General features: G+C 48.2%; 1 protein-coding gene across 5 annotated transcripts in view; it reads left to right on the forward strand.

Moving 5' to 3' along the window:
• Positions 1-25,135, forward strand: part of KCNN3 (potassium calcium-activated channel subfamily N member 3) — a 174,955-nt gene that overhangs the window by 80,314 nt on the left and 69,506 nt on the right. For all 5 annotated transcript variants that reach the window (XM_027531923.1, XM_027531904.1, XM_027531915.1 and 2 more), the window contains one exon: positions 21,131-21,549. In XM_027531923.1, the coding sequence (XP_027387724.1) occupies positions 21,131-21,549 (419 nt within the window). The remainder of the gene's footprint in view (positions 1-21,130; positions 21,550-25,135) is intronic.

The following is a 25,135-nucleotide window of genomic DNA, read 5'->3' on the forward strand; positions in this document are numbered from 1 at the left end:
GGAAGGGCTGCAGAAATCCCTGTGAAAATCTTCCATGCTCTGTGTGGCGAGGGCAAGCCCTACCGGTTTCCTGTGGAACATTCTGGTCCCTATTGTTACCCTGTATTTATAGATCAGGCTCCACTAAGAGCCCATCGCCTTCTGTCGCTGGTTGAAAGGCTGTTTAATACAATCCCAACTCAAGGAGGAGGATTTTCCGTGGTTGTAGGAGCTTGGCAGAGAGAGGGACACAGAGGGAGCAGAGCACCCTGGGGTGCTGCATGAGTCACCTGACCTCTGCAAAGGGACACCCATTAGCAACATCAGGGCCTTTTGTTTCCTTTCAAGATTCCCACAATGAGCGCCACCCATTTTTACCACAACGGTGGCCAGATTTATTCTCCAGCTCATCTGCCTCCACCCACTCTCAGTTCTGAAGCCTCAATGGTTTCACCCTCCACTGATCATGACACAGGTGCCATGCGCTATTCTGGCTTGGATTTTCTTGCAATCACGTTGTTTTCTGTGTTGTCCCTCTAGCTCAGTGGAAGGATGCTTTTACGAACCAGATATCATCAGCAGGTTGGCAGGTGAGGTGATTTCTGAGGGGCTGGCAGGATGCCCCAAAGGGGTGCAGGTCAGCTCTTGGAGTTTGGTTCTTACCCCTGAATTTATGCAAACAGTAGAGAAGTTTTTTTTAAAAATCCTCAATATCTTACCCATTCATTTGGCAGCAGAGGGATATAACAGTCAAAAAGCCTGGATACTTTAAGCCAAGGGAGCGGCATGGAGTCACTCTCGAGTTAGAGGGGGCTCAACTTATTTGTAACATTGACATCGGAGCCCCTGGATCCCTTTTGAGATTCCTTTCAAATGGGTGAGAGACCCTCAGTCTTCACCACAATGCGTCTGGGTTTATGCTCATCCTATCTGCCTCCATTCATTCCCAATTCTCAGGGCTTTTACTGCTTTTGTTTTTAACCAAGCTTGGGGTAGTTGTTTAACCATCATTGTGGGGCTTGTGGAAATACCAGCTCACAGCTGGGGAGGGTAGTAGCATCATCCGCTCAACCCACAGGCAGTCTTGTGTTGAGCCCATTCTGTGCACAGATATGATCCCTACCCTGCAAGGACTCTCAGCTTAGAGGAAGGATCATTAAAAAAAAATTAGTAAAGTACACATGGGCTTCCCAGGTGGCTCAGGGGTAAGGAATCTGCCTGCCAATGCAGAAGACTCGGGTTGACTCCCTGGGTGGGGAAGATTCCTTAGAGAAGGAAATGACAACCCACTCCAGTAGTCTTGCCTGGGAAATCCCATGGACAGAGGAGCCTGGCGGGCTATAGTTCATGGGATCGCCAAAAGTTGGACACAACTTAGCTGCTAAACAAATAAAAAATACACATGGCTTAAAGTCTGCCATCCCACCACTTCTAAGAGAACAGTTCAGTAGTGTTTTAAGTGCATTTGCATTGGTGTGCCGCCAGCCTCCTGAGTGCTCTTTGTCTTGCAGAACGGAAACTCTGTACCCACTGAACAGGACCTCCCCCCTCCACCACTAGCCCCTGGAAACCACCATCCTACTTTTAGTCTGTATGAATTTCACTATTCTGGAATTGTACAGTATTTATCTTTTTACAACTGGCTTATTTCACTTAGCATAATGTCCTCAAATTGCATCCATGTTGTAGCATATATCAAAATTTCCTTCCTTTTCAAGGCTGAATAATATTCCACTGTATAATATGTTGCTTGTCTATAGACACTCTTGGTTATGATGAACAATGCTGCTACGAACATGGGTGTGCAAATACTTCTGTGAGACCTTGCTTTGAAGAGCAAGCATTCTTAACCTGGAGCTCATAAACTCCCAGAGACTATCTGCAAAATTTGATGTGTAAATGCATCTTGTTCTGGGAAAGGCAACTCCATAGCTGTCATCAGGTTTACAGTGGGGTTAAGATGTCAAAAGGGTTCAATCTAGAAGGGAACAAGAGCACCCCCTGCTTCAAAAACCCCTGAGCTCACAATATACCAGATCACTTTGCCACTCACCTGAAATCACTTTACTCTACACCTGAATCACTTTGCTATACGTCTGCGGAGAAGGCAATGGCGCCCCACTCCAGTACTCTTGCCTGGACAATCCCATGGACGGAGGAGCCTGGTAGGCTGCAGTTCATGGGGTCTCAAAGAGTTGGACAGGACTGAGCAACTTCACTTTCACTTTTCACTTTCATGCATTGGAGAAGGAAATGGCAACCCACTCCAGTGTTCTTGCCTGGAGAATCCCAGGGACGGGGGAGCCTGGTGGGCTGCCGTCTATGGGGTCGCACAGAGTCAAACACGACTGAAGTGACTTAGCGTAGCGAGCGTATATGTCTGAATTTCTTTGCTATACACATGAAACTAATACAATATTATAAACCAAATATACTTCAATAAAAATACATATTAAAAAAAGCTTTAAAAATCCCCTGTGCTCTCTAGAAGTAGGTACAGGAGTGCAGGAGCGAGTCGTCCACATCTAGCATGTGCTGTGCCATTTCCTACCTGAGCGAACCTTGGCAGCTCATTTGACTTCTTGGAGCCTAGTCTTAGAATCTGTAAAAGAGGAATAATGACAACAGCCTCCAGAAATTGTTAGATAGTTAGATGAACACAGTGCAGCGGTTACAAGCATGGAGTGATAGGCTGAGTTGTTGTTGTTGAGTCTCTACATCGTGTCAGACTCTCTGTGACCCCATGGACTGCAGCACACCAGGCTCCCCTGTCCTCCACTATCTCCCAGTGTTTGCTCAAACTCACGTCCATTGAGTCACTGATGCTATGTAACTGTCTCTTCCTCTGCTGCCCCCTTCTCCTTTTGCCTTCAGTCTTTCCCAGCATCGGGGTCTTTTCCAATGAGTTGGCTCTTTGCATCAGGTGGCCAAAGTGTTGGAGCTTCAGCTTCCGCAGCAGTCCTTCTGTTAGGTAGTTAGAATAGGAAAAAGGAGTCCAGAATGGCGGTGGCTAAAAGGCAGGGAAGGGAAAAGCCCACGGAAATAGAACAAAGGAAGGTCTGGAGACTGTGGTGAGGCCCTCAGGTAAAACAAACAGCACTCCTGGCTAGCCCAGTTTACACAGGGCAGGCCCAGGGGGAGGAGGAAAAAACATATAAAAAGAGGAGCCAAAGTTGGGCTGGGGGGCCTCTCTTCTCTTTGAGTGTTTTGCGTCAGCATGCCCTCAGCCTCGAGGATGTATTTTCCTTTACTTTCAAAATAAAACTGAGCTGTAACATGGAGCTGTAACACTGGTCAGTCCAAGGACTGTAACACTGGTCTGTCGCTTCAAATTTTTTTGTGACGAGACAGAACCGAGGAAGTGACAACCTCCCCTGACACTTTCAGTGAATATTCAGGCTTGATTTCCTTTAGGATTGACTGGTTTGATCTCTTTTAGGACTGACTGGTTTGATCTCCTTGATAGGCTGAATAATGGTTCCCTAAAATATCCAGGCCATAGTCCCTGGAATCGGTGTTTTTTTTGCCATGTATTACCTTACATGGCAAAAGGGACTTTGCAGATGTGATCAAATTTGGGATCTTAAGATGAGGCGATAACCCCAGATTTTCTTTTGGAATACTAAATATATATAAAATCACAAGTGTGTTTATAAAAGAGAGGCAGAGGGAAATTTGACTACAAAAGAGGAAGTGACAACTGAAGCCAGAGGTTGGAGACCTGGAGGGAAGAATCTGTGAGATGCAAAGAAATGGGCTCTCCCCTAGGGCCCCCAAAAGGAGCCAGCCTTGCTCAATGACCTTGACTTTCATCCACTGAGACTGATTTCAGACTTCTGGCTTCCAGAACCGGAAGAGAATAAATTTGTGTTGTTTTAAAGTCACTAACTTTGTGGTAATTTGTTACAGTGGCAATAAAAACTAGTATGTATGGACTCTGGAGCCAGACTGTGTGAGTCCCTCCAAGCTTCACCATTTCCCAGCTATGTGACCTTAGGCTGATCTCTTTGATTTCGGATGGTAGCTTGCAAAACCTTAGTTCCCTGGGAGGAAATTGAACTCCTGTCACCTGGGTAGCAACAAGGAATTCTGTCTTCTAGACCATGGGGGCTGTTGACTAGAATCTAAATCCCCAGTCCTTGTCTACCTTGAAAGGAAGAATAAGACAAGAAGAATGTATAGGGGAAAGAAAAGCCTATATTAGGAAAGCAGAGTATATACAGAAAGACCATGAGGGAACTCAAAGAGAGAGTCATGAGAGTCACCCCTTTGGGAAGTTTAAATCCTTTATAAGGGACAGTCTTCCAGGTCTTTGTCTTCTCCTTGGCCAATGGTCTTCTGTTGACCCCGTGGCTACTCTGGCTCAGGATACTCCCTAGGTGTACACACACCCCTCCATCAAGATGGGTTTCATTCCAATGGCATCTGGGAGGGACAGTGGCAAGACTTACTATGGTTTGGCATGCCCTGCCTTTTTGACCCTGTGAAATCTATTTGTGCATGTATAGTGTCTCCCTTGCCCTAAGGATGGGAAATATGTGACCTCTTGATCTCTTAACAGAGTTTAGCCCTTCTCTGTTCCTGCCATAAAAGTGTCCAGTGTCCGGTTATCCACCCTATTCCTGTTGTTGTTTCTTATATCGAAGTGCAGATCTCAAAATGTAGACAGCAGTCTGGTCATAAATATGTAGCCCGGAGCCCATCTGTCTCTTGCCTCAGGAAATGTAGACAGGGGGCTGGTAGTAAATGTCCAGCCTGGAGCCCATCTTTTTCTCGCCCCCGGAAGTGTGAACAGGAGGCCAGTTGTAAATGTCTAGCCTGGAGCCCATCTACTTCCCTCCTCAACTTAATCTCATCAGGCCTCAACTTCCTCATCTTTGCATGGGGATAATAATAGGGCTCACCACATAGGGTTGTTATGAGGCTAAAGGAAGTCAATACTGTATAGCATTGAGAACAGTGCTTGGAGCCTGGTAAGTAACGTACATGCATTTGTTAAATAAAATACCTACAAAGCCTGTAGGTGCCCCTGGCTGACAGGTCATCTGACAGTGCCGACTGACACCGGTTTGGCGGGTTTGGTGTGCTCTGCAGAGCCCATTGAAGAAAACCAGGGAGTGTGTGGTGCCTTTCGGAAAGACCGTCAGCCGTTTTGGTTCACGGACAGCATGGATGCCTGCAGGGTGAACGAGAGTTCTCTGCTATAGTGACGGCCCCACCCACTGTCTTCCTTGAAGCATTAATAGTTGTTCCTCTAATAGCTGGTCAAATAAGTTGGAGAAACAGCATTTCAAGGCTGACTGGCTTTCTTTTCTTTGGAAATTCTTGAACATTTAATATTCAGATGAACCCAGTGAATCTCCATGAGGCATTTCCCAAACATGGGCCACTGGACCCCTTTTCATGGCACTTCCTACAGAACTAGGGTCTTACAGAACTCATTTCAGATCAAGTCTAGAAGCCTGGGGCTGCCATAGAAGGTGAGAGAGCGGAGGACAGACAACCTGAGATGGAGTATCAGGTCCTATTTGCCTGACCTCAGAACAATCTAGAAAATATAGGTGCTGCTGTAGCTGTACAGACATACACCAGATGTCAGAAAGTATTACAGACAGACCCACTCCTGTCACTTTCAGGGCCTGGGGCTAGCCTTGAATGGGGGCACCCATTCACCTAGCACCCCATCCCTAGCATGTCCCCTCCCCCTACTCCCTGGACTCATCAGTACCCTAAGGACTCATGTAGACACCTTAGCACTCAGGTCCAGGCTCCATCCCACCCCACTCTCAACTGCCCCTTGGCTACCTCTCAGGCCTCAGGCCACATCTATAAGCAGCTGTGGCCTGCCTGCCAGAGGGCAGATGGGGAAAGAGGCAGTGGGGGCCCTAGAAGCCAGCTCAGAGAGAGAATTCAGATGCCTGGACATCTGAAGTGTGGTTGACAAGGTGGGGGTAGATGGGGCACTTGGCATCTGTGGGTTCCTGTCTCCGTGGGATGCGGTGTGACCAGAGGAGGCATGGGCTATGCCCTCTCTTTGGGGTGGCCTGGAGCAGGAGCCAGCGGGAGTCTAGGTACAGGGCGACAGGTGTGGGCACCGACATGGCAGTGTCACAAGGTCTGAGCTGCAGGTAGGGCTCTTCCTCTGCTCCCGTCACCAAGCTGAGCCCCTCCATAGCCTTGTCCTTGGTGATGTCTGGTGACTTCTGAGCTCCCAGCTGGGCAGACACTTGCATCCTAATCTGTGCTGTAACCCAGGGGGCCCATCTCTGCACCTGGCACCCTGTGGGCACATCCCCAGTGACTCTGCCACGAGCAGTCACCCATGGCCCCTACCCGCCATAAGTGGAGGAAAAACAGTGTAGCTCAATTTACGCTATGAATTGTGGGCGGAGGGCCACTTCTTCTCACAGGAAGCCCGGGCCTCTGCCCACGGTGGGCGCTCAGGGCAGGCTGCTGACTAACAAGGCTTTCAAGGCCTGCAATGTTAACGTGCCTAACAGGTGGGCCTTGAGATAAGTGCCTTTGCTAATTTTTGTACATGAGAAATATTTTTCACAGGGTGGTTTAGTCAGAAGAGCTATGGAACAGGTAATGAAATTGGCCTTGTATTAACACTGTTCAGTAGGTCTTGTTCACAGTGTCCTAGTAGGGTGGGAGGTTCCTAGGGGCCTCGAAGCTCTATGCGGAAAATTACAAAGCAGCCAAGGCTCAGGGATTGTTGTCCCTCCAAGAATGGCCATGCTTAAAACATCCCTACTAGGCTCAGCTAGTGGCTTCCCCCAGGCCAGTTCTTTTTAAGAAAACACTTTATTGGGTTTTCAAAATTACCAAAGCTTGTTTTAACACAGAAGAATGTTATAATTATTAAAGGGAAAAAAGATCAATAGTTTCCCTGACTCCCACCCCCTTACCTCGTCGGAGGTGCTGGCGTTAACAATTAGGCAATTAATTAGTGGGCTTTTACCATGTTTTCGTGTGTGTCTCCATATACAAAAATATATCAATATGTATAAAAGAATAGAATATAGGGGGATTTTTGTTTTCATATGTTGGTGTTCGCTTTTTTTTTTTAAAAAGAGGAATCACATTCACCCATTATGCTGCAATTTTCTCTTTTGACTTAATATCACAAATGTTTTCTAAGTCCATACAAATAGATCTACTTCATTAAAAAAAAAAAAAAACAGCTACATAATGTTCCACAGTGTGAGTATAATAATTCATTCAGCTGTTTCTCTGTTGTGTACTCAGGCCGTTTCCAGGTTTGGTTTTTAATTATTAGTAGGTCTAATAGCAGTTCTTATTAGCAGTTTTCTTATAAATATTCTTTAGTTTCTCTATCTTGCACATATGTTGCAAAAGACTATTTTACCATGGGAGAATTATAGAAATGGTGGGCAGTGAAAATGGTTTTCTTTACCATCACACTGATAAGAGCTTTGAAACCTTAACTTGTCACACTTTCAGAGTATTTGCCCCCAATCACACTTTCATTTGGACAGCCTGCATCTCCTGAGCTCTGTGCGTGGCCCGGGGGTGGCGCAGTGCCCAAGAAGACAGTCTGTCCTCAAAGAGCCATGTGTCGGGATAAGTGCAGTGTAGACAGGCAGATAGACCAGAGCATCTGTGATGCAGCTCGCCGGGAGGGCTAGAGGATTAACAGAAGACACTGTGGGCTCTGGGTTCAAATCCTGCCACTACCACTCACTTGATATTGTGGTCTTGGGGAAGTTGGCTCATCTGTAAACCAGGGAAGATAGTAGGACTTTCTTATTTATTTATGGTGGCCCTGGGTCTTTGTTGCTGTGCTCGGGCTTTCTCTGCTTGCAGTGAGCTGGGGCTACTCTCTAGTTGCGGTGCATGGCCTTACTGCAGTGGCTTCTCTGATCGCAAAGCACAGGCTCTAGGCATGCTGGTTTCAGTAGATGCCCCACAGCAAGTGAAATCTTCTAGGACCAGGGATCGAAGCCATGTCTCCTGCATTGGCAGGCAGATTCTTAACCACTGGACCAGTGGGGAAGTCTCAGACTTTTCTCATGGGGCTGTTGTGAAGACAAAGAGGGTTAACGTAAAGAAAAGTACTTTGGACCAAGCCAGCAAGTCAGAAGCTCTGAGGGACTGCAGTTGCTGTTTGCAGCAGCCTGCCTCTCTGTGGGGAGACTGGGAAAGCTCCTGTGAGGGTGGACATTTCAGTTGATTTTGGAGATGAGCTGAAGGGTATTTTTGTCTGTTGGGGAAAACAAGCACTCCCCACCCACCACTAACACCTGGTCCTGACCTGGTTCTTCTGCACCCCAGGTGGTTGAAAGATTCAGAAACCTCTTCATTTTTAGTTTCAAAAACGCCCTCTGGGCCAGGGTTAGAGAGTTTAATCCCCAGTGGTAAACAAGTTTGTGTTACAATGGAGCTGGGTCTGGCAGCCCCAGTGATCATGCCGTTACCCCGAAAACATTCAGCAGGATCGATTCATGTGTCAAAACGAAATGGAAACTTATCAGAAACTTCCTGTTGAGAAAACGATTCTTCTTACCCCAGACTTAGCAGATATTCAGAAACCTTCTAACTCCCCAATCTGCTAAGGCAGGTAGAGACCCAGAAATACCCTCCAGCCTGGTCTGAGTGGGCAAGTACCTGGGGCTGGCCCCCCTCACATAGCCCAGAACCAGGATATAGTGGTTAAGATTACAGCCTTTGGAACCTGTCTTCCTGGCTCTAGAGCCTATGTATGCATGCTCTTTATTAACTGTATGCGTGCATGCTCAGTTGCTTAGGTTGTATCCAACTCTTTGCAGACCCTATGGACTGTAGCCTGCTGGGCTCCTCGGTCCTCTTGCCGGGGGATTTCCAGGCAAGAATACTGAGTGGGTTGCCATGCTCTCCTCCAGGGGATCTTCCCCACCCAGAGAGCGAACCCACATCTCCTGTGTCTCCTACATTGCAGGCAGATTCTTTACCCACTGAACCACCCTGGGCTCCTTGGTCCTCTTGCCGGGGGATTTCCAGGCAAGAATACTGAGTGGGTTGCCATGCTCTCCTCCAGGGGATCTTCCCCACCCAGAGAGCGAACCCACATCTCCTGTGTCTCCTACATTGCAGGCAGATTCTTTACCCACTGAACCACCCTGGGCTCCTTGGTCCTCTTGCTGGGGGATTTCCAGGCAAGAATACTGAGTGGGTTGCCATGCTCTCCTCCAGGGGATCTTCCCCACCCAGAGAGTGAACCCACATCTCCTGTGTCTCCTACATTGCAGGCAGATTCTTTACCCACTGAATCACCCAGGAAGCCCCTATTAACTGTTTGGCCTTCAACAAATTAGTTAATCTCTTTTAGCCTCAATTTCCCTTTCTGTGTAATCGGAATAGTAATACCTATCCCAGAGCCCTAACAAAGACTCAGGCATGATCTGAGTGAGATCGTGCCTGTAAAACATACAGCATAGGGCCTGGTACACAATGAGGCTGCAAGATCTGATGTCTGGTATTATGGTTGTCGACGGAGATGGCCACCCTGCCTCTCTCCACCTCCCCTGAAATTGGGGCTAGCATGCCAGACCTTCTGACCATCCTTCCCAGATGCTATTTGAGAACTGGTTCTGTGATGGCATAGGGCACATGGACTGGGAGATTCCCAAGGGATGCACCTAACGCTGCCTGGGGTTGGGAAGAGGCCAGCTAAGATGTGTGGAAAAGAGAGATGCTTGATCTGGGCTTTTGAGAATGAGAAGGAAGGAGTTCTTTGGCGATCCAGTGAAGACTCTGTGCTCCCAATACCAGGGGCCTGGGTTCTATCCCTGGTCAGGGAACTAGATCCCACATGCTGTAACTAACAGTTCGCATTCCACGACTGAAGACTCCACATGCTGCAACTAAAAAAAAAAAAGCTCCTGCACGGGTCACAGTGAAGATTGGAGATCCCACGTGTGGCAACTAAGACCCGGTGCAGCCAAATAAATATTTTTTTAAGTTATATTTTAAAAAGAATGAGAAGGAGCTCCCTAGTGAAGAGGTTGAGAAGAAGGAACAGCTTGTACAGAACTTCCAGGAACAGAAGTTTGAAGATCATGAGTAACTTGGTTTGGCTGGAATGAGATGCTGGGTTTTTGGGGGGCAACACCTGGGACCATGTGGGGAAGGGCCCTTTTGCCAAGTACAACTGGGAGGTTGAACTTGATTCTGAATACTCTGGGGAGCCATTGAAAGACTCCAAGAAGAGAAATAACACACTTTGGTTTGCATTTTAAACCATTTGCTCTGGTAGTAGGGTGGAGGATGGATGGGGTAGGCCATGGTCAATCTAACCCAAGCATTATCTAGGGTCATCTTGTCCTTACTGCTTCTAATTGAATTGGACATGAACTCCCACCCCAAACAAGGAGGGGACCAGTGTTTCTCCACAGGTCTCTGGGGATTCTTGGGAACTTTCATTTCTCTTACCAGCTCCTTTGATGCCACACTCCTGGCTTCTGCTGAATTTTTCAGTTCCATCCTGCACATAGTGACCCCTGTAGGCACTGAGTCACCTCCTGGTCGGTCCCTTCATTCCTACAGGACCCATGATCAAGGTCAGATGTCTCTTTGGGTAGGGGGGAAGGGGGAGGGTCTGATGCTGCTGGTGGCACAAACCCCATGGCATTGAACTTTGCATAGTGTTGTATTGGGAAGTCTCATGACTGTTCCTGCTTCAGGGGGGAGTGGTCAGCGGCAGCTGCTGCTCAGCACGCTCTGCTCTCCCTGCTGGGCTCAGGACTGGCTGCCAGGAAATGAACACAATTGTCTTACTTCCACAGAGACCAGTGTGGACTGCTAATCACAGTGTGGGTTTCCCAAGGTGGTGCAGACCTAGCCTGTTTTCATTGTGTATTGATCCTGTGGTCAGTGAAGGTTCTTATGAGAAATGACTATTTCAAACAGTGAGCCTGAGTTTTCTTTAGAATAAAATCAACTAAAGCCCAAACTGCTAGTCCCCAACACAGAGGGTCCTGCTTGGTGGATGGGCAGGTGAAAGGCACATGGAATGCAGGGCCCTGGGCAGTTGATTTAACCTTACCGGGTTAGTCTCTCCATCTGTAAAATGGGCATGATATTACTTCTTTACAGAAAGATCGTGAAGTTGCAATGAGGTAGTGTGTGCAAAATCACTTGACTTGTCCTGTGGTTGGGCTTTAGGGTAATTTGGACACATGAGGACACTACTGTGAACTGAATTGTGTCCCCCCAAAATGCATATGTTGAAGCCGTAACCCCCAATGTAACTATATTTGGGGAAAGGGTCTTCAGGAGGAATAACAGTAGCCTGATCATATAGGACTGTGGCCTTATAAGAAGGAGATCTCTCTCTTGCACACACTCTCTCTGCCATGTGAGAACACAATGAGAAGGAGACTGTCTACAAGCCAGGAAGAGAGCCCTCACCAGAACCCAGCTATGCTGACTACTTGGATCTCAGACTTCCGGCCCCCAGAACTATGAGAAATGGACAGTTCTGTTGCTTAAGCCATCCAGTCTGTGGCACTTTATTATGGCGGCCCAAGCTGACTGGATGAAAGAAGACTGAAACAACTCAGTGGATCTGGGGAAAATTCCATGCCTGTGCATCTATCATCTCTTGCAGTAGACCCAAAGCACCTTGATATCCAGTATCACACGTTATTCCTCATTGTAACTGGAGGCCAACTGGTCCAGCCAAAGGTTTTCCAACTGAAGTGTTCTATGGAGGGGTGTGGGCCACCACACAGAGCTAGGTGGAGGAAGAGGTGAATGAGTTGGCTTTGAATGCTCTTTCCTACCCTTTCAGCCAGAAGAGTTGTGAGTTTATCTGTTTCCCATATTGGGCTTTTATGAAAAATCTTATTAGAAAAAAGCAGCTCCACAGCTAGGAGAAGAGGGGAAACCACAAATTGGATCCAACCCTTCATGTTACAGATGAAGAATTTGAGGACCAGAGAGGGAAAGGGCCTTGCCCATGCACAGATGGTCGGTGGCAGAACACTCTATCCCCAGGGGTGCTATGGTCAGGTACCATTCTTGTTAACAATTCTTGTTATGTGAGTGAAAAACACTGGCTTTCTCAAACGCTATAATTTGGCTTTCACTGTCTAAGAAATGGGGATAAGAAAGGGCTTATAGGGGACTTCTCTGGTGGCTTAGTGGTTAAGAATCCACCTTGCATGCAGGGGATGCAAGTTCGGTCCCTGGTTGGGGAACCAAGATCCCACATGCATGCATGCTGAGTCGCTTCAGTCACATCCAACTCTTTGTGACTGTATGGATTATAGCCTGTCAGGCTCCTCTGTCCATAGGATTCTCCAGGCAAGAATACTGGAGTGGGTTACCATGCCCTCCTCCAGGGAATCTTCCTGACCCACGTCTTCTGTGTCTCCTGCCTTGCAGGCTGATTCTTTACCACTAGACCCACCTGGGAAGCCTAAGATTCCACATGTGGTAGAGAAAGTAAGCCTGTGCGCCACAATTAGAGAGTCTGTGAAGTGAAAAGTGAAAGTCATTCAGTCGTGTCTGACTCTTTGCAACCACATGAACTGTAGCCCGCCAGGCTCCTCTGTCCATGGGATTCTCCAGGCCACAATACTGGAGTGGGTAGTTGTTCCCTTCTCCAGGGGATCTTCCCAACCCAGGGATTGAACCCAGGTCTCCTGCATTGCAGGCGGATTCTTTACTGTCTGAGCCACCAGGAAAGTCCAAAAACACTAGAGTGGGTAGCCTATCCCTTTTCCAGGGGATCTTTCTGACCCAGGAATCGAACCAGGATCTCCCACATTGCAGGTGGATTCTTCAGTGCACCACAACAAAAGATCCCACGTGACACAAGATCCTGTGTGCCTCAACTAGGACCCAGTACAGCCGAATAAATAAAGATTTACAAAAGACAAGTATAATTACCAAAAAAAGAAGAAAAAGGCTCAAAAGTCCCTGTGGGGTCTCATGCCCACTGCAGGAGGCCAACGGTGAACTCTTCCAGGGATACGCAGGAGAACCCTGGCCAGGCCATAGAGTCACCAAAGGACATTACACATGAGCCAGTAAGTCACAGCAGCTTCTGAGGGAGAAGGTTTCTTCTTAGAAAGACACAGAGCTGGTGAGCATGGACCCTGACCCTCTGAGAGTCTTGGTGGTAGAATGATGGACTTTTGTGACAGGCCCCTCACTTGCTGACTTCTTTTCTACCTTCCCTTCTTTTCCTTCCTCCTTTTCTTCAGCCACTAAATTTATGTTAACCATTACTGCAAACCCAGGCGTTCATTTCATCACTGGCAATCAGTTCTTGTCCTTGGGGAAACCTAATTAGGTATTACAGGACTTTTGATGTCGTTTCCATGGAAACCTCCATAGTAATGGTGTACATGCAGAATATATGCTCCAGGGAGTTTGGAAAAAATACATATATATTATTACTGGTTTTTAAGAAAATCTTTAATTTTTTTCCTCTTGCTTTTTTCCTGCATATATATTTTTTAAATCATGGAAATTTTCCCTGGAGTTTTTCTCCCACAGAGAAAACAGTAGAGAACACAAAGGGCCTTTTCCATCTTCTCTCCTTTAATTAAAAAAAACTGATAGTTGTACAAGAATGAAAGTTTTTTGGATCGGTCCGAAAATGTCTAAGCAGGATCTCCCCTAACAGCTGAGAACATTTTGAGAAAAGATATTGCTTAAATAACTTGAAAGGCTTCAAGTCTTTCAAAATAGAATGGGGAAACGAGCAAATTCAGTGAATCTATTCCAGACGTATTTACACTAAAAAAATAAAAGGCGGGTTCCCTGATGCAGTCTCCTCTGTTAGGTTGATAGTGGGGGCTTCAGGACAGTCTCCTTGTCTCCCCGTCAAGACAGCCTGTTCCCAGCCCTGCAGCTAACACACGATGGGCTCCAGAGCTTGTACGTGAACCGACCTCTCCAGAGGTGACCAGATGGCCCTTCAGGGTTGACTCCCATGAGGAGCTAGTGAATCATATGATTGCTCTGTGAGAAACTCCAGTGAGGGAAGTGTGCAGACCTGGTCCAACTGAGGTGGGGATGCAGATGGAAGGTGAAGAGAGAGAGAGAGCTTGTTAAGCACTCTCATGCCACAGCTAAATTCAAAGGTTCTGGAGAACCCGTCAATTACTGGACTGTTTTCTTTGAAACCTCTAATTGACCACTCAAGGATGGAATGTCCACAGTGACCTCTTTGGTAGCTGCCAGCTGATCAATTTACCCCCCAAATTTGCCAAGAAGATTCACTGCTCCTAAGAGTCCCTGCAGTTTTTCTCTTCCACACCTGATAAATTCTGTTTTGCTTTTGTTCCTTGATTCAGTCTACCAGTTGACTTCCACACGTATGAGAAACATGTTGCATGCAAAATAATTCAAATGCTTGCAAATTAATTTTTTAAATGCTTTGAGTTTTCTTTGATATATGAAATATGTGTCCCCTATGTGGTGTAGGGGTCAGGGAAGCTGGCATGGCCTTTGATCATGATCCCCTCTTCATCCAGTTGCCCAGTTATTGAGATAGACTGGCCAGCCCTGTCTGATTAACCATGCTGGCTGGGAGGGTGGGAGTGGAAGTTCCTTCTACGGGCTGTGGCCTGAGAAGCTGAAAGGGAAATGTTAGACATGGCAGGCACATCACCCAACGTGTAACATGTGTGTTAAGTGAAGGCGTGAGTTAGATTTGTTTATGTATTGGTTTTGTTGCATGACAAAGCACACCCCATATTAATGACTTAATAATCATGTAGTTCACGTTGGTGTGGGTCAGCAGTCGGGGCAGGGCTCAGCATGGTAGTTCTTCTGCTGGTCTCACCTGGGGTGAGCTTCTGTCATGCAGCTTGTCGAGGAAAGCCTCACTCTTATGTCTGGCAGCTGTGTTGGCATAGGTTGGAGTGACAGGAAATGTGGGGCCCAGTATTACAGCAAGCCCTGCTGCACTGACCTCCTTCAAAGGTCACATTCTGTGTCGTATTCTCTAAGACCCCGCTGGCCAAAGGAAGGCAAATGGCCAGCTTCAGATTCAAGGGCTTGAGAAACGGACTGTACTTCTTGCTGGAAAGCAAAGCAAAGTCACACACGAAGAAGCAGATGAAAGGAATGGGAGGAATCAGTGGTATTGTGTTAGCACAACACCAGGTTTGTCTGATACAGGCCTTCGAAGCACTACTAAATCCCTGTCTTGCCCAAGAAGCTTTCCATGACAGTCCCTTATCGTGTCTCTTGTATGCTGGAGTTAACTGAGATCATGAGCTGATTCATGGGAATATGTCTGATTCATATTTATATCACCACAGTTTTCTCACCTAGTTGATTCTAAAAAGAATCTTAAAAGGATTGAGGTATAACTGACAAATAAAATTGTATATATTTAAAGTGTACAATGAGATGATTTGATATAGGTATACATTGTGAAATGATTACCACAGTCAAGTTAATTAACATCTACTACCTCACATTGTTACCTTTTTTTTTTTTTTTAAAGAACACTTAAGACCTGTTCTCTTAGCAAATTTCAAGTACTAGTTGGTTCTTCCTAATTATTTTATTGGATTGAGGTGAGTTGAATTGAATTGGTTCTCCTTTCTAATTACAAGCTCCTTGAAGGCAAGTTTGGAATTGCTCTGTCACATAAAATCTCCCTCCCATAGCTCTTGGAATTACACCAACTGGCTGAAAAATCCCACAGGCTCTTAGAACCAGTTAAGTGGCAGAGGATCAAGTCTGGAGCCAGCTTTGTTCAGGATAGTATCTGGTGTAAGAGCAGCACTTGCAGATGACCCCAGGTCCTGGCACCAAAGCATTCCGTTTTCAGGCTGGCCAAACCCCAAAGGAGTGGAGTCACTGTTGGAGGCTAAGGAGGCAGTAAGACTCAGCAGTTTGGAGAACGTGGCATTCCTTCCCCACTCAGGAGAAACCTGGGCAAGGTCAGGAAGGAAGAGTGTTTGTCACAGAGCTGAGTCTTCTGCTCTGTGACAGCTCAGAGCAGACTTTCCCCTGCTCCCCACAGGGCCCCGTGGCACCCCATGCCAGATCCTGTCCATGTCACATCAGAACTCTTCCAGAACTTATCAGGGCGACCATCAGACTACTTTAGAACTAGATCTGGGTGACTGAGACCTAACGAGAGGGGAGGACAGTCCTGTGCCAGAGTCACCTTCCCCTCTCTGGGCCAGCACTGCTCCAGTACTTTCTAAGGCTTGGAGATCACCTGGGACCCTTTATTCCAGATTGGACCACCCCCTGGGAATAGGAGGGTGTCCTTCTCATGGCATAGGATAACTCGTCAGGTACTCCATTAGTCACAGGCTTAGCAATGAGTTTCCTACATGAGTTTCCTTTCTGGGTGGTTAACAAGGGCCACTGTCCACCTGTCCTTTTCTTCACGTGACATAGTCATTCACTCACACACCTCTTTATTCAGTAAAATTCTGTTGACTGTACCAGGACCATCCTGGCCCTTGGAGAAAGTTGAGATGAGCCAGGCATGAGTCCTGTCCCCAAGGAGCTCACATGCCTCGAGACCACACATGAGGTCTGCATAGAACAAGGGCTCTGAATAGAGCACAGAAGGACTTCCCTGGTGGTCCAGTGGTGAAGAGTCTGCCTGCCAATGCAGGGGACACGGGTTCGATCCCTCGCCTGGGAAGCTTTCCACACGCTGCAGAGCCACAAAACCCACGTGCCACAACTAACTGCAGCCAGTGTGCCCAGAGCCTGTGCCCTGAAACAAGAGAAGCCACCACAATAAGCCTGCACGCCACAATGAGAGTAGCCCTCACGTGCTGCAACTAGGGAAAAGCCTGTGTGACGACCCAGCACAGCCAAGAATAAATAATAAATTTTAAAAAAACAGGGCACAGAATAAGGGATCTTCAGAGTGGAAGGCACTTCAGGGCTCATCCAACCTATCCACCTATTCCTCAGAGGAGGAAATCAAACCCAAGATGGAGGAGTCTAATCATCCAGGGTCACACAGCCAACAGGAATTATTCATTCACTACACAAGAATTTACCCAACACCTATAGTGCTAAGAGCTGGGCTGGCACCAGAGATTCCACAGCAAACAAGGCAGCTATGACCCCCCCATCCCTTTTTGGGTCACAATTCGGGTTACATTTTGGGATCACCCAAGGAAACTTAAGAAAATTCCCAATGCCAGAGCCTCATGCCTAGAGTTTCAGATTTACTTGGTCTAGGGTGGGCCAGAATGTGGGTCTTTTAAATAAGCTTTCCAAGTGATTCTTGCAGACAGATCAAGAAACACTGCTCTGGGCGGTGGGTGGAGAGGTGGGAAAGAGATAGATAAAAACCAAGCTGTTGTTCAATAGCTAAGTTGCATCCAACTTTTTGCAACCCCATGCACTACAGCATTCTAGGCTCCCCTGTCCTTCACTGTCTCTTGGAGTTTGCTCAGATTCCTGTCCATTAAGTTTGTGATGCTATCTAACCATCTTATCCTCTGCCGCCCCCTTCTCCTTTTGCCCTCAATCTTTCCCAGCATGAGGGTCTTTTCTAATGAGTTGGCTCTTGGCATCAGGTGGCCCAAGTATTGGAGCTTCAGCTTTAGTCCTTCCAATGAATACTCAGGGTTCCAAGTAAAGATGAATACGTAACTGAGACTTGTGACTTGTAAGGAATGAACAGGATGCTGAGTGAGGATGTGGCAGGATAGGGTACTGTTATCTGCTTGAGTCTGAAAGGAGGGAGGCTACACTTACAGAGCTGTGGTTCCAGGGGTCAGATGGGAGCAGGAACAAGGGTGTCCTCCTATGGGACAGCAAAGGAATCTTCTGGGCTGTACTGCCCACCCTGCTGACTGACAGACCCCTGCACTGGAGCCCTGTCTAGCAGAGGCTCTTGGTCTTCAGCCTGGACTATATCCCCATGGGCCCCCATACATACTGTCTCTCAGTGCCTCACAAGGATTAATAATCCCTCACATTTTGAGAGTACAGGTATCCCTTGATATCCACAGGGGATTGGTTCCAGTAAACTCTGTGGACACCAAAATATGAGGAGCAAGCTCAGTAAACTCTGTAGACACCAAAATCCAAGTCCCTTATATAAAATGGTATAGAACCCTCAGCCCTCTGCATCCACAATTCCTCATCTGTGGATATCGATGGCCGACTGTAGTTCGTAAAGAACGTTCTCTTGTATTATCTGTATTACTGGATCCTAATGCTAATCCCAAGAGATGGACAGGGTCAAGGTTAATAGTCTTATGACAGAGTAATGGAAATAGGCATAGAGAAGTGAGGGGCTTGCCTACGATCACACAGCTAGTGTCTGGATGTGTGAGACTTCAGTCCAGCTCACCAGCCTCCAACTCCACTACTGCATGTTGTCCCCCTCCCCAACCTTGTGCCAGGAAACTGTAGCAGAAGCAGGTCATGTGGGAGGCAGGTGGGGACACCACCCTGGTGCCAGCCCCTTCTCATCAAGCCGGGCAGAACTGCCGACCTGCTGCCACTTGAACATGCCGTACACTCTCATTCTTCATCAGGGAATCCAAGGAACCTGCGACTCTGCCCAGAGTGAACCCCGTTACTATAGTAACCTGATGCCGTTCTTTCTTATAGGGCGGATGGTTTTCATTTTGTATTTGAAGAGTTTGGCCAGGCAGTCACGTTGCCATAGCTCAGCCTGTCGGTGGCAGTTAGGAGCAGAGGGAACCCTTTGAGCAGCCTCTAGGTCCCCCTAACTGATGGTGGAAACCTGTGTCTGGAAAAACCCCAGCTCAGCTGCCCTGGGGAAGGAGGGGGAGTCTCAGCTGGTGCTGGGCTGGTCCTCTCTCCCGTTTAGAGATCATGCCTTTCCAATTACAGCTGCCTGGGCTGAGGTTGGCCCCTCAGCCCCTTGCTTCCATAGTACCTTCTGTTAATAGTTCCCCTCCATGGCCTCATCTCAGGAGCCATGCTCAGAGCTGTTTCACTGCATCTTGAATGCCCAGCCCCCAGCAGATAGAGGGCCTCCAGCGTGTGTTTGTTGAATGCATGAATGAATGACCTTTTGTAGTTTATGAAGCCCTTTTATACCCATTATCTCCTCTATTCCACATCATAGTTGTATGAGATCCCAGGGCAGGAGGCAGGGTAAATTATGGTCCAGCAAGGTGAGAGCGCATCTTGCACAGGCTGCCTCCCCTCCGTGAGCTCTCCTGCAGCTGCACCTGCCTCTTCACAGCCGGCTGAGTAGCCCAGTGCTTGCTCCTTGTGGCAGGGAAGATGGCACAGGCAGAACCTAAATGCAGGGCAGCCAGGAGACCCCTTACCCAAGTCATATGACTACACTGATTCACCTTGAATTTGTGTCACAGATCCCTTGATGGGCCCTTTTTACCCTCAGAGGTCCCAGGCATGGGTGTCACGGTTTTCTTTCCTGCATCCTCGGTTGTTAGGATGGCCTGTCAGGGTGGCAGTGAAGGAAGAAGAGAAAAGTACATGGTGACTAACTTCAAAATACAGCAGTTTTTAACAAAATCACCACCACCACCAACAAAAGACAGCAGAAGGCTCCTTTGGCTCCAGCTGTAGAGGAAACAGCAGGACAGACAGAGGAAAGGGCCTCTACATCCCTAAACAACCTGTGAAGTGGAGCAAAGAGATGGGGGTTGGTGAGGAAGTCTCAGCTCAGCCTTTGACCAGCACGCTGACCCAACCTCTCTGTTACTCCCATCATGCTGAAGGTTAAATCAAACTTTTCCAGGTTAAATCAAACTTCTGCCTCCCAACCCTGGCCCCAACATTCATTTCTTTCTAAGGCAGCTGAATTTCTTTCTGGCCACGAATCTTTCCCACGAGGGCTGCTCCTCTGGCCAGGCTATTCCAGTGCATGTGGAGCCGGGCTCGTGCTAAGCTGGGGGACCCTGCCCCTGCCCCCTACCTTATGGTCCAGCCCAAGCAGCCATGCGAAGAATTGCTCTGCGCGGCCCTGGAGCCGGCAATGTGTGGGGCTGTGTGATGGGCAAACCAGGACAGAGCAAGCTGGAGAGGCAAGGGCCCAGCACAGAGAGGGCATGGCATGGCATAAACACTTCCATCACTTCTCAGAACTGAGGTACATGCCTGTCCAGGAGGCCCCCATGTCCAACACAGGCCCCTGGTCTCAGGCCTCACCCTCTAAGAATCAGGACCTTCGAATGTCCAAACTGGATCTCAGAGCCTCTCATTTTGCAGCAGAGACTGGGGCCACGGAGGGGAAGGACATGAGGCCCCCTTGCATGGGGAACTCCACAGTGAGACCTCCTTGAGAATAAGCCAGGGCTTTCCTGGTGTGTGAACCAGCGCTGAGCCCAGGCTGGGCGCACAGCAGGCGCTCAGTGAAGGCTTGTTTCAGCTGCTTTGACCGTCTTCCCTGGTACGACAGCGAGAATCTCAGTGTTGTGGAAAGAAGGTGCGGGCTGAAAGGGAGCTTAGACATCCCTGAGCCCAACCCTCATTTCCAGAAAGAGACCCCATGGATTAATAATGCTAAAAATAGCAATAACTAATACTTACAGAGCTGGTGCTAGGCAGGATTCCCCACACTTCATATATACTAGCCCATTGCAGCTTCATGGCCACCTCTATGCAGCAGATATTACTCTCACTGTCCCCAGAGGAGGGAACTGAGGCACAGAGAGGCTCAGTAACTGGGTCGAGGTCACAGAGCTAGTTAGTGTAGGGATCAGGATCCAGATCCAGGCAGTTTGGCTCCAGGGCCCTCAGCACTAACACCCCGGCAGCGACTGAGAGCAGTGTGCCACCAGCAGACACTGTTCTCCCCGTGGGGAGAGGAGTCTGTGCTAGCCCCCATGAGTTCACTCACTGAGGAAACAGAACCTTTTCATCTCCACATCCCCCTCAGGGCTCAGCTCAGGGCCTGGCAGGGGCCCAGGGACCTGTGTTCAATATAGTGAGCTGTGCGTCTTCTTAGTCATGGCACAGCTGGTTTAGGGGCCCCTCAGAGCTGGAAGGAACATTGGGGAGCAATTTACAGAAACAGAGGCCCAGAGATTGATGTGTCTTAGCCAGGTCTCCTGACTCCCCGTCCAGGGCTGTCTTCACCCAAGCGAGGTCTCCAAAGAGGTTCCCCAGGGTGCATCAGCTGCCCCGTCCTCCTTCACCCCCACTGTGTGCTTTCCTCCAGGCTGTGCTCACAGGCTTTCTGCTCCCACAGCTCTTCGTGATTGACAATGGTGCAGATGACTGGCGGATAGCCATGACCTATGAGCGCATCCTCTACATCAGCCTGGAGATGCTGGTGTGTGCCATCCACCCCATTCCTGGCGAGTACAAGTTCTTCTGGACGGCACGCCTGGCCTTCTCCTACACGCCCTCACGGGCGGAGGCCGACGTGGACATCATCCTGTCCATCCCCATGTTCCTGCGCCTGTACCTGATCGCCCGCGTCATGCTACTGCATAGCAAGCTCTTCACCGACGCCTCGTCCCGCAGCATTGGGGCCCTCAACAAGATCAATTTCAACACGCGCTTCGTCATGAAGACCCTCATGACCATCTGCCCAGGCACTGTGCTGCTAGTGTTCAGCATCTCACTGTGGATCATTGCTGCCTGGACCGTCCGTGTCTGTGAAAGGTATTCCGTGGGTCCAGTTCTGCACTCACCTGGGGCCTCCCAGCACACTGCTTATGCTAGGATGAGGGCAGGGGGAGGGGCAGGGAGGCCCAGATGTATGTGGTCTGATGGAAGAAGCAGGCATGTTACCCACACACCTCAGGAGAAAATGGGAAAGGGGAGGACCAAGTTGGGGCTGAATATGAGCTGCAGCGTTGAAACACTGGAACCAAGGTAAGCTGGGAAAAATGCATATATAATCTGCCTCATTTCTTGTTCTTTGTAAACCAATATATCTCAAAGCATCCTGGGTATATCGTTACCCCTTTTGCACGTATAACTTTATAATTTCTGTGTTAACTCTCCCTCTTGGAGTTAAAGAATGCTCGCTAGCATTTTAAAGGCTCTGAGAAGTCCTGCAGTAATGAAACTAGTTTAATTTTGTCAACTCCAGATTTTCTCAAGCATATTCACCCATAAGTCCTTTTCCTTGTACATTACTATTGATGCCTCACTACTCAAAAATTTGGTCCACAGACCCATCAGCATCACTGGCAACTTGTTAAAAAGAAGAATCTCAGGCCTCACACCAGAACTACTGAATAGAATTTTCACTTTAACAAATTCACTTGTGATTGTATGCTCCTTGACATTTAAGAAGTACTGCACAACCCACTCCAGTCTCTTGCCTGGAAAATCCCATGGACGGAGGAGCCTGGTAGGCTGCAGTCCATGGGGTCGCACAGAGTTGGACACGACTGAAGCGACTTAGCAGCAGCAGCAGCAGCAGCAGCACTGATGAACTGTACTTTGGGAACCATTGTTTAGGAGGCTGGTGGCGGGGCCATGACTCAGAAATGACTGGTAGGAGAGGAGTGGGTCGTAGCCTAATAGAGATTGGGGGCTCTAGGGCATCATGCCAGCGCCTCAGAACTGCCATCGTTGAGGCTCAAGGTTCGTCTGTGGCTACCCCCTTCCACAGCCATCGCCAAGCTGCCCTTTCTGGCTCCTCTCCCTTTCAAGCTGGTTCTGGACATTCATTTTTCTCTTATTTTGTATGTGGAGTCTGAACATGAAGGTTAAAAACCTGGATTCTGCCCCTATGTAGCCATGAGAGCTTGAGCAAGTCACTTCACATGTCTGAGCCTCGGTGTCCTCATTTTAAAATAAGGATCACTTGAGATAGAAGGGAAGATCTATATTCACTTGAGAGAGGTAATTTTTAGTACGCTGGGAGGGCTGGTCATGCATCCTGTGTAATTTACTCAGATCCTGTAGTCATCCTTCATTCATCATCACTTAAAATTGTATTATCGAATATTCCATGCACCAGAGAAAACACGCAAGAGCATTCTGGAGGAGAGTTGGTCTAAAAACATCTCAGGTATGCACTGAACCACATTTCCCACCTATTTTGAAAATATTCTGTATGCAGACAGTTCCTTCAGATGTTTGGTCAGCAGACACACAGTCAAACAAAGAGCCCATTCTGCTACAGCCGGACAGGGACCCCTCCATACGGCAGGGTCAGTTTCTTAGAGCCAGTACCAAGCTGGGACACATTTCTTACATATAAAGCCCGAAGGACACACAATACCCATGTATTCAGAACCCCATCATTACTCAACAGCTGACATTATAACATCTGTTCTAAGTAGGACCATACCTCGCCAGGCTTCATGAACCTTCTCTGGTAAGCAGACACTCTTTCTACATTGCAGAAAACATATGTTTGGGTTCCAAGCCCAAAGTCCTGTTAGTTGAGCAATATGGTGCCAGTCACTTTACCTCTCTGGGCCTCAGGTTTCTCATCTGCAAGCTGGAATTAATAATACCAACTTTTTAGGATTTGTTGTTGGAGCCAGATAACACATGTGAAATGTATACCATAATAGTGATAGTAACAATTAATAACAGAGATCTCTTGATAACTCTTGGGAATCTTGTGGCTGCTTTTTAATAATTAGAACAAGCCTGCTATAGGTTGACCTATGCTCTTCTTGTTTTCCTTTGTAATTGATCAAAGCTGAGTCTTCCAGCAACAATAATAATCGAATTTACATAGCCCTTTAAGGTGTTTGAAATCTTCCATGTTCTCAAAATGATCCTGTTTGGTGTGTATCATCACCTCATTGTCTCAGATGAGCAAATGTGGAACGAAGTACCAGCAAGTGAGTTCCATTGTTTATTGAACCTGTCAGAAGTATGGGTGATGATTTTTTATTGGAAGGTAAGCCTGCTTCAAAATGTGTAGCTTGCAAAGTACTCTGTTGCGCTGAATGACCCTCCATGGCCTCCACGCTGGGACTGGGTTGACCTGGCCCCATCAGCCCGTGGGCCTCTGTCTGCAGAGATGACTGACATGCCCAGCTGAAGCCCAAGGCAAAGGCACAGAGGAGCAATGAGCAAATCAAAGGTTCTCCTAAAGTTTCCCCTTCTCTTGTGAAAAGGCCCTTTGACCAGGAGGCATCTGCTTAGATCTCACATGAGGTATATTAAAACACATGTTGCTGTCACCCCTGTTTCTTGGGCAGTTTCCCTGTGCCAGTTCTGTGTGAACTAATTCACCGGCAGCTCCATTTGCCCTCACAGGGGGCCTGTGAGAGTGCACTGTGGCTGTCCTCATTTTAGAGTGGAGGAAACTGATGTCAAGTGACTGGCCTGAGGAGCCAGGACACACAGAGCCAGAATTTGAACTTGCTTCTGACTCTGAACTTTATATTTGTCTCACCAGCCCAGGCCAAATGCTGCACTTACAAGGAAACTGTGGCCTAAACTCTCCTGGCGACGTTCCCTCTCCGAGTGCCTTAAAGCCACTGAGACTGATGCTTACATCCCAGTCTGGCTGTTTGGCCTGCCTCCGATGTCTGTGCTCTTAACCATTTTGTCACCCTGTTCTCGGGGCCACCTTCGTGTTAATTTCCAACTTATCCGAGTGTAGGTAGTGGATGCTGTGGCGGGCCACCCAGGGGTCCCCTCCCCACCCAGGCTCTCATTCCCTCAGCTGGGGTTGTTGGCCATGGCAGAATTGCTCTGGATGAAGGGAGCTGCCTTAGCCAGGATCAGGCCTCCTGCCCAGGGCAGCAAGCATCCAGCAACTTGTCAGTGTAGGAGTTTAAAGGCCCAGCCCCTCCATCCCCTGCAGGATAGCTCTGCAGGGCCTTCCTGGTTTCCGGACTCCTGTGGGATCACGGGATACTGGACCCTCTCCCCCTCCCCTGTCCTCCAGGCCCCACTCACCTTGATCCTGAACGCGGGCCCAGCAAACCTTCCACGCTCACATCTCAGCGGCTTTCCTAGGCATCTGACCTATGGAACTGTGAAAGCAAACACGAATAAGTATATTTTTTCCTAATCAGGCAAAGCACTGCTGTTACAAAGACCAAGCAATTTCTTTTAGAACCAAGCCCAAATGAGCATTGTCTTTCCTCAATGTCAAATAATAAGCAAGACTGGCAGAGACGGGAATTAGTCAGCCAGAGACTGGACAGAAACTGGAGGCAGGGGCTGCTGTGGAGGCCCGGAGCCTCGACCAGGGTGGGAGGACAGTGTGGGCAAGATGGTCTTGATTGCTCTCAGCCTGATGGAATGACAATTCTGTCACCTG

The sequence above is a fragment of the Bos indicus x Bos taurus genome, chromosome 3 (assembly GCF_003369695.1).
Source record: "Bos indicus x Bos taurus breed Angus x Brahman F1 hybrid chromosome 3, Bos_hybrid_MaternalHap_v2.0, whole genome shotgun sequence".
Taxonomy (NCBI): domain Eukaryota; kingdom Metazoa; phylum Chordata; class Mammalia; order Artiodactyla; family Bovidae; genus Bos; species Bos indicus x Bos taurus.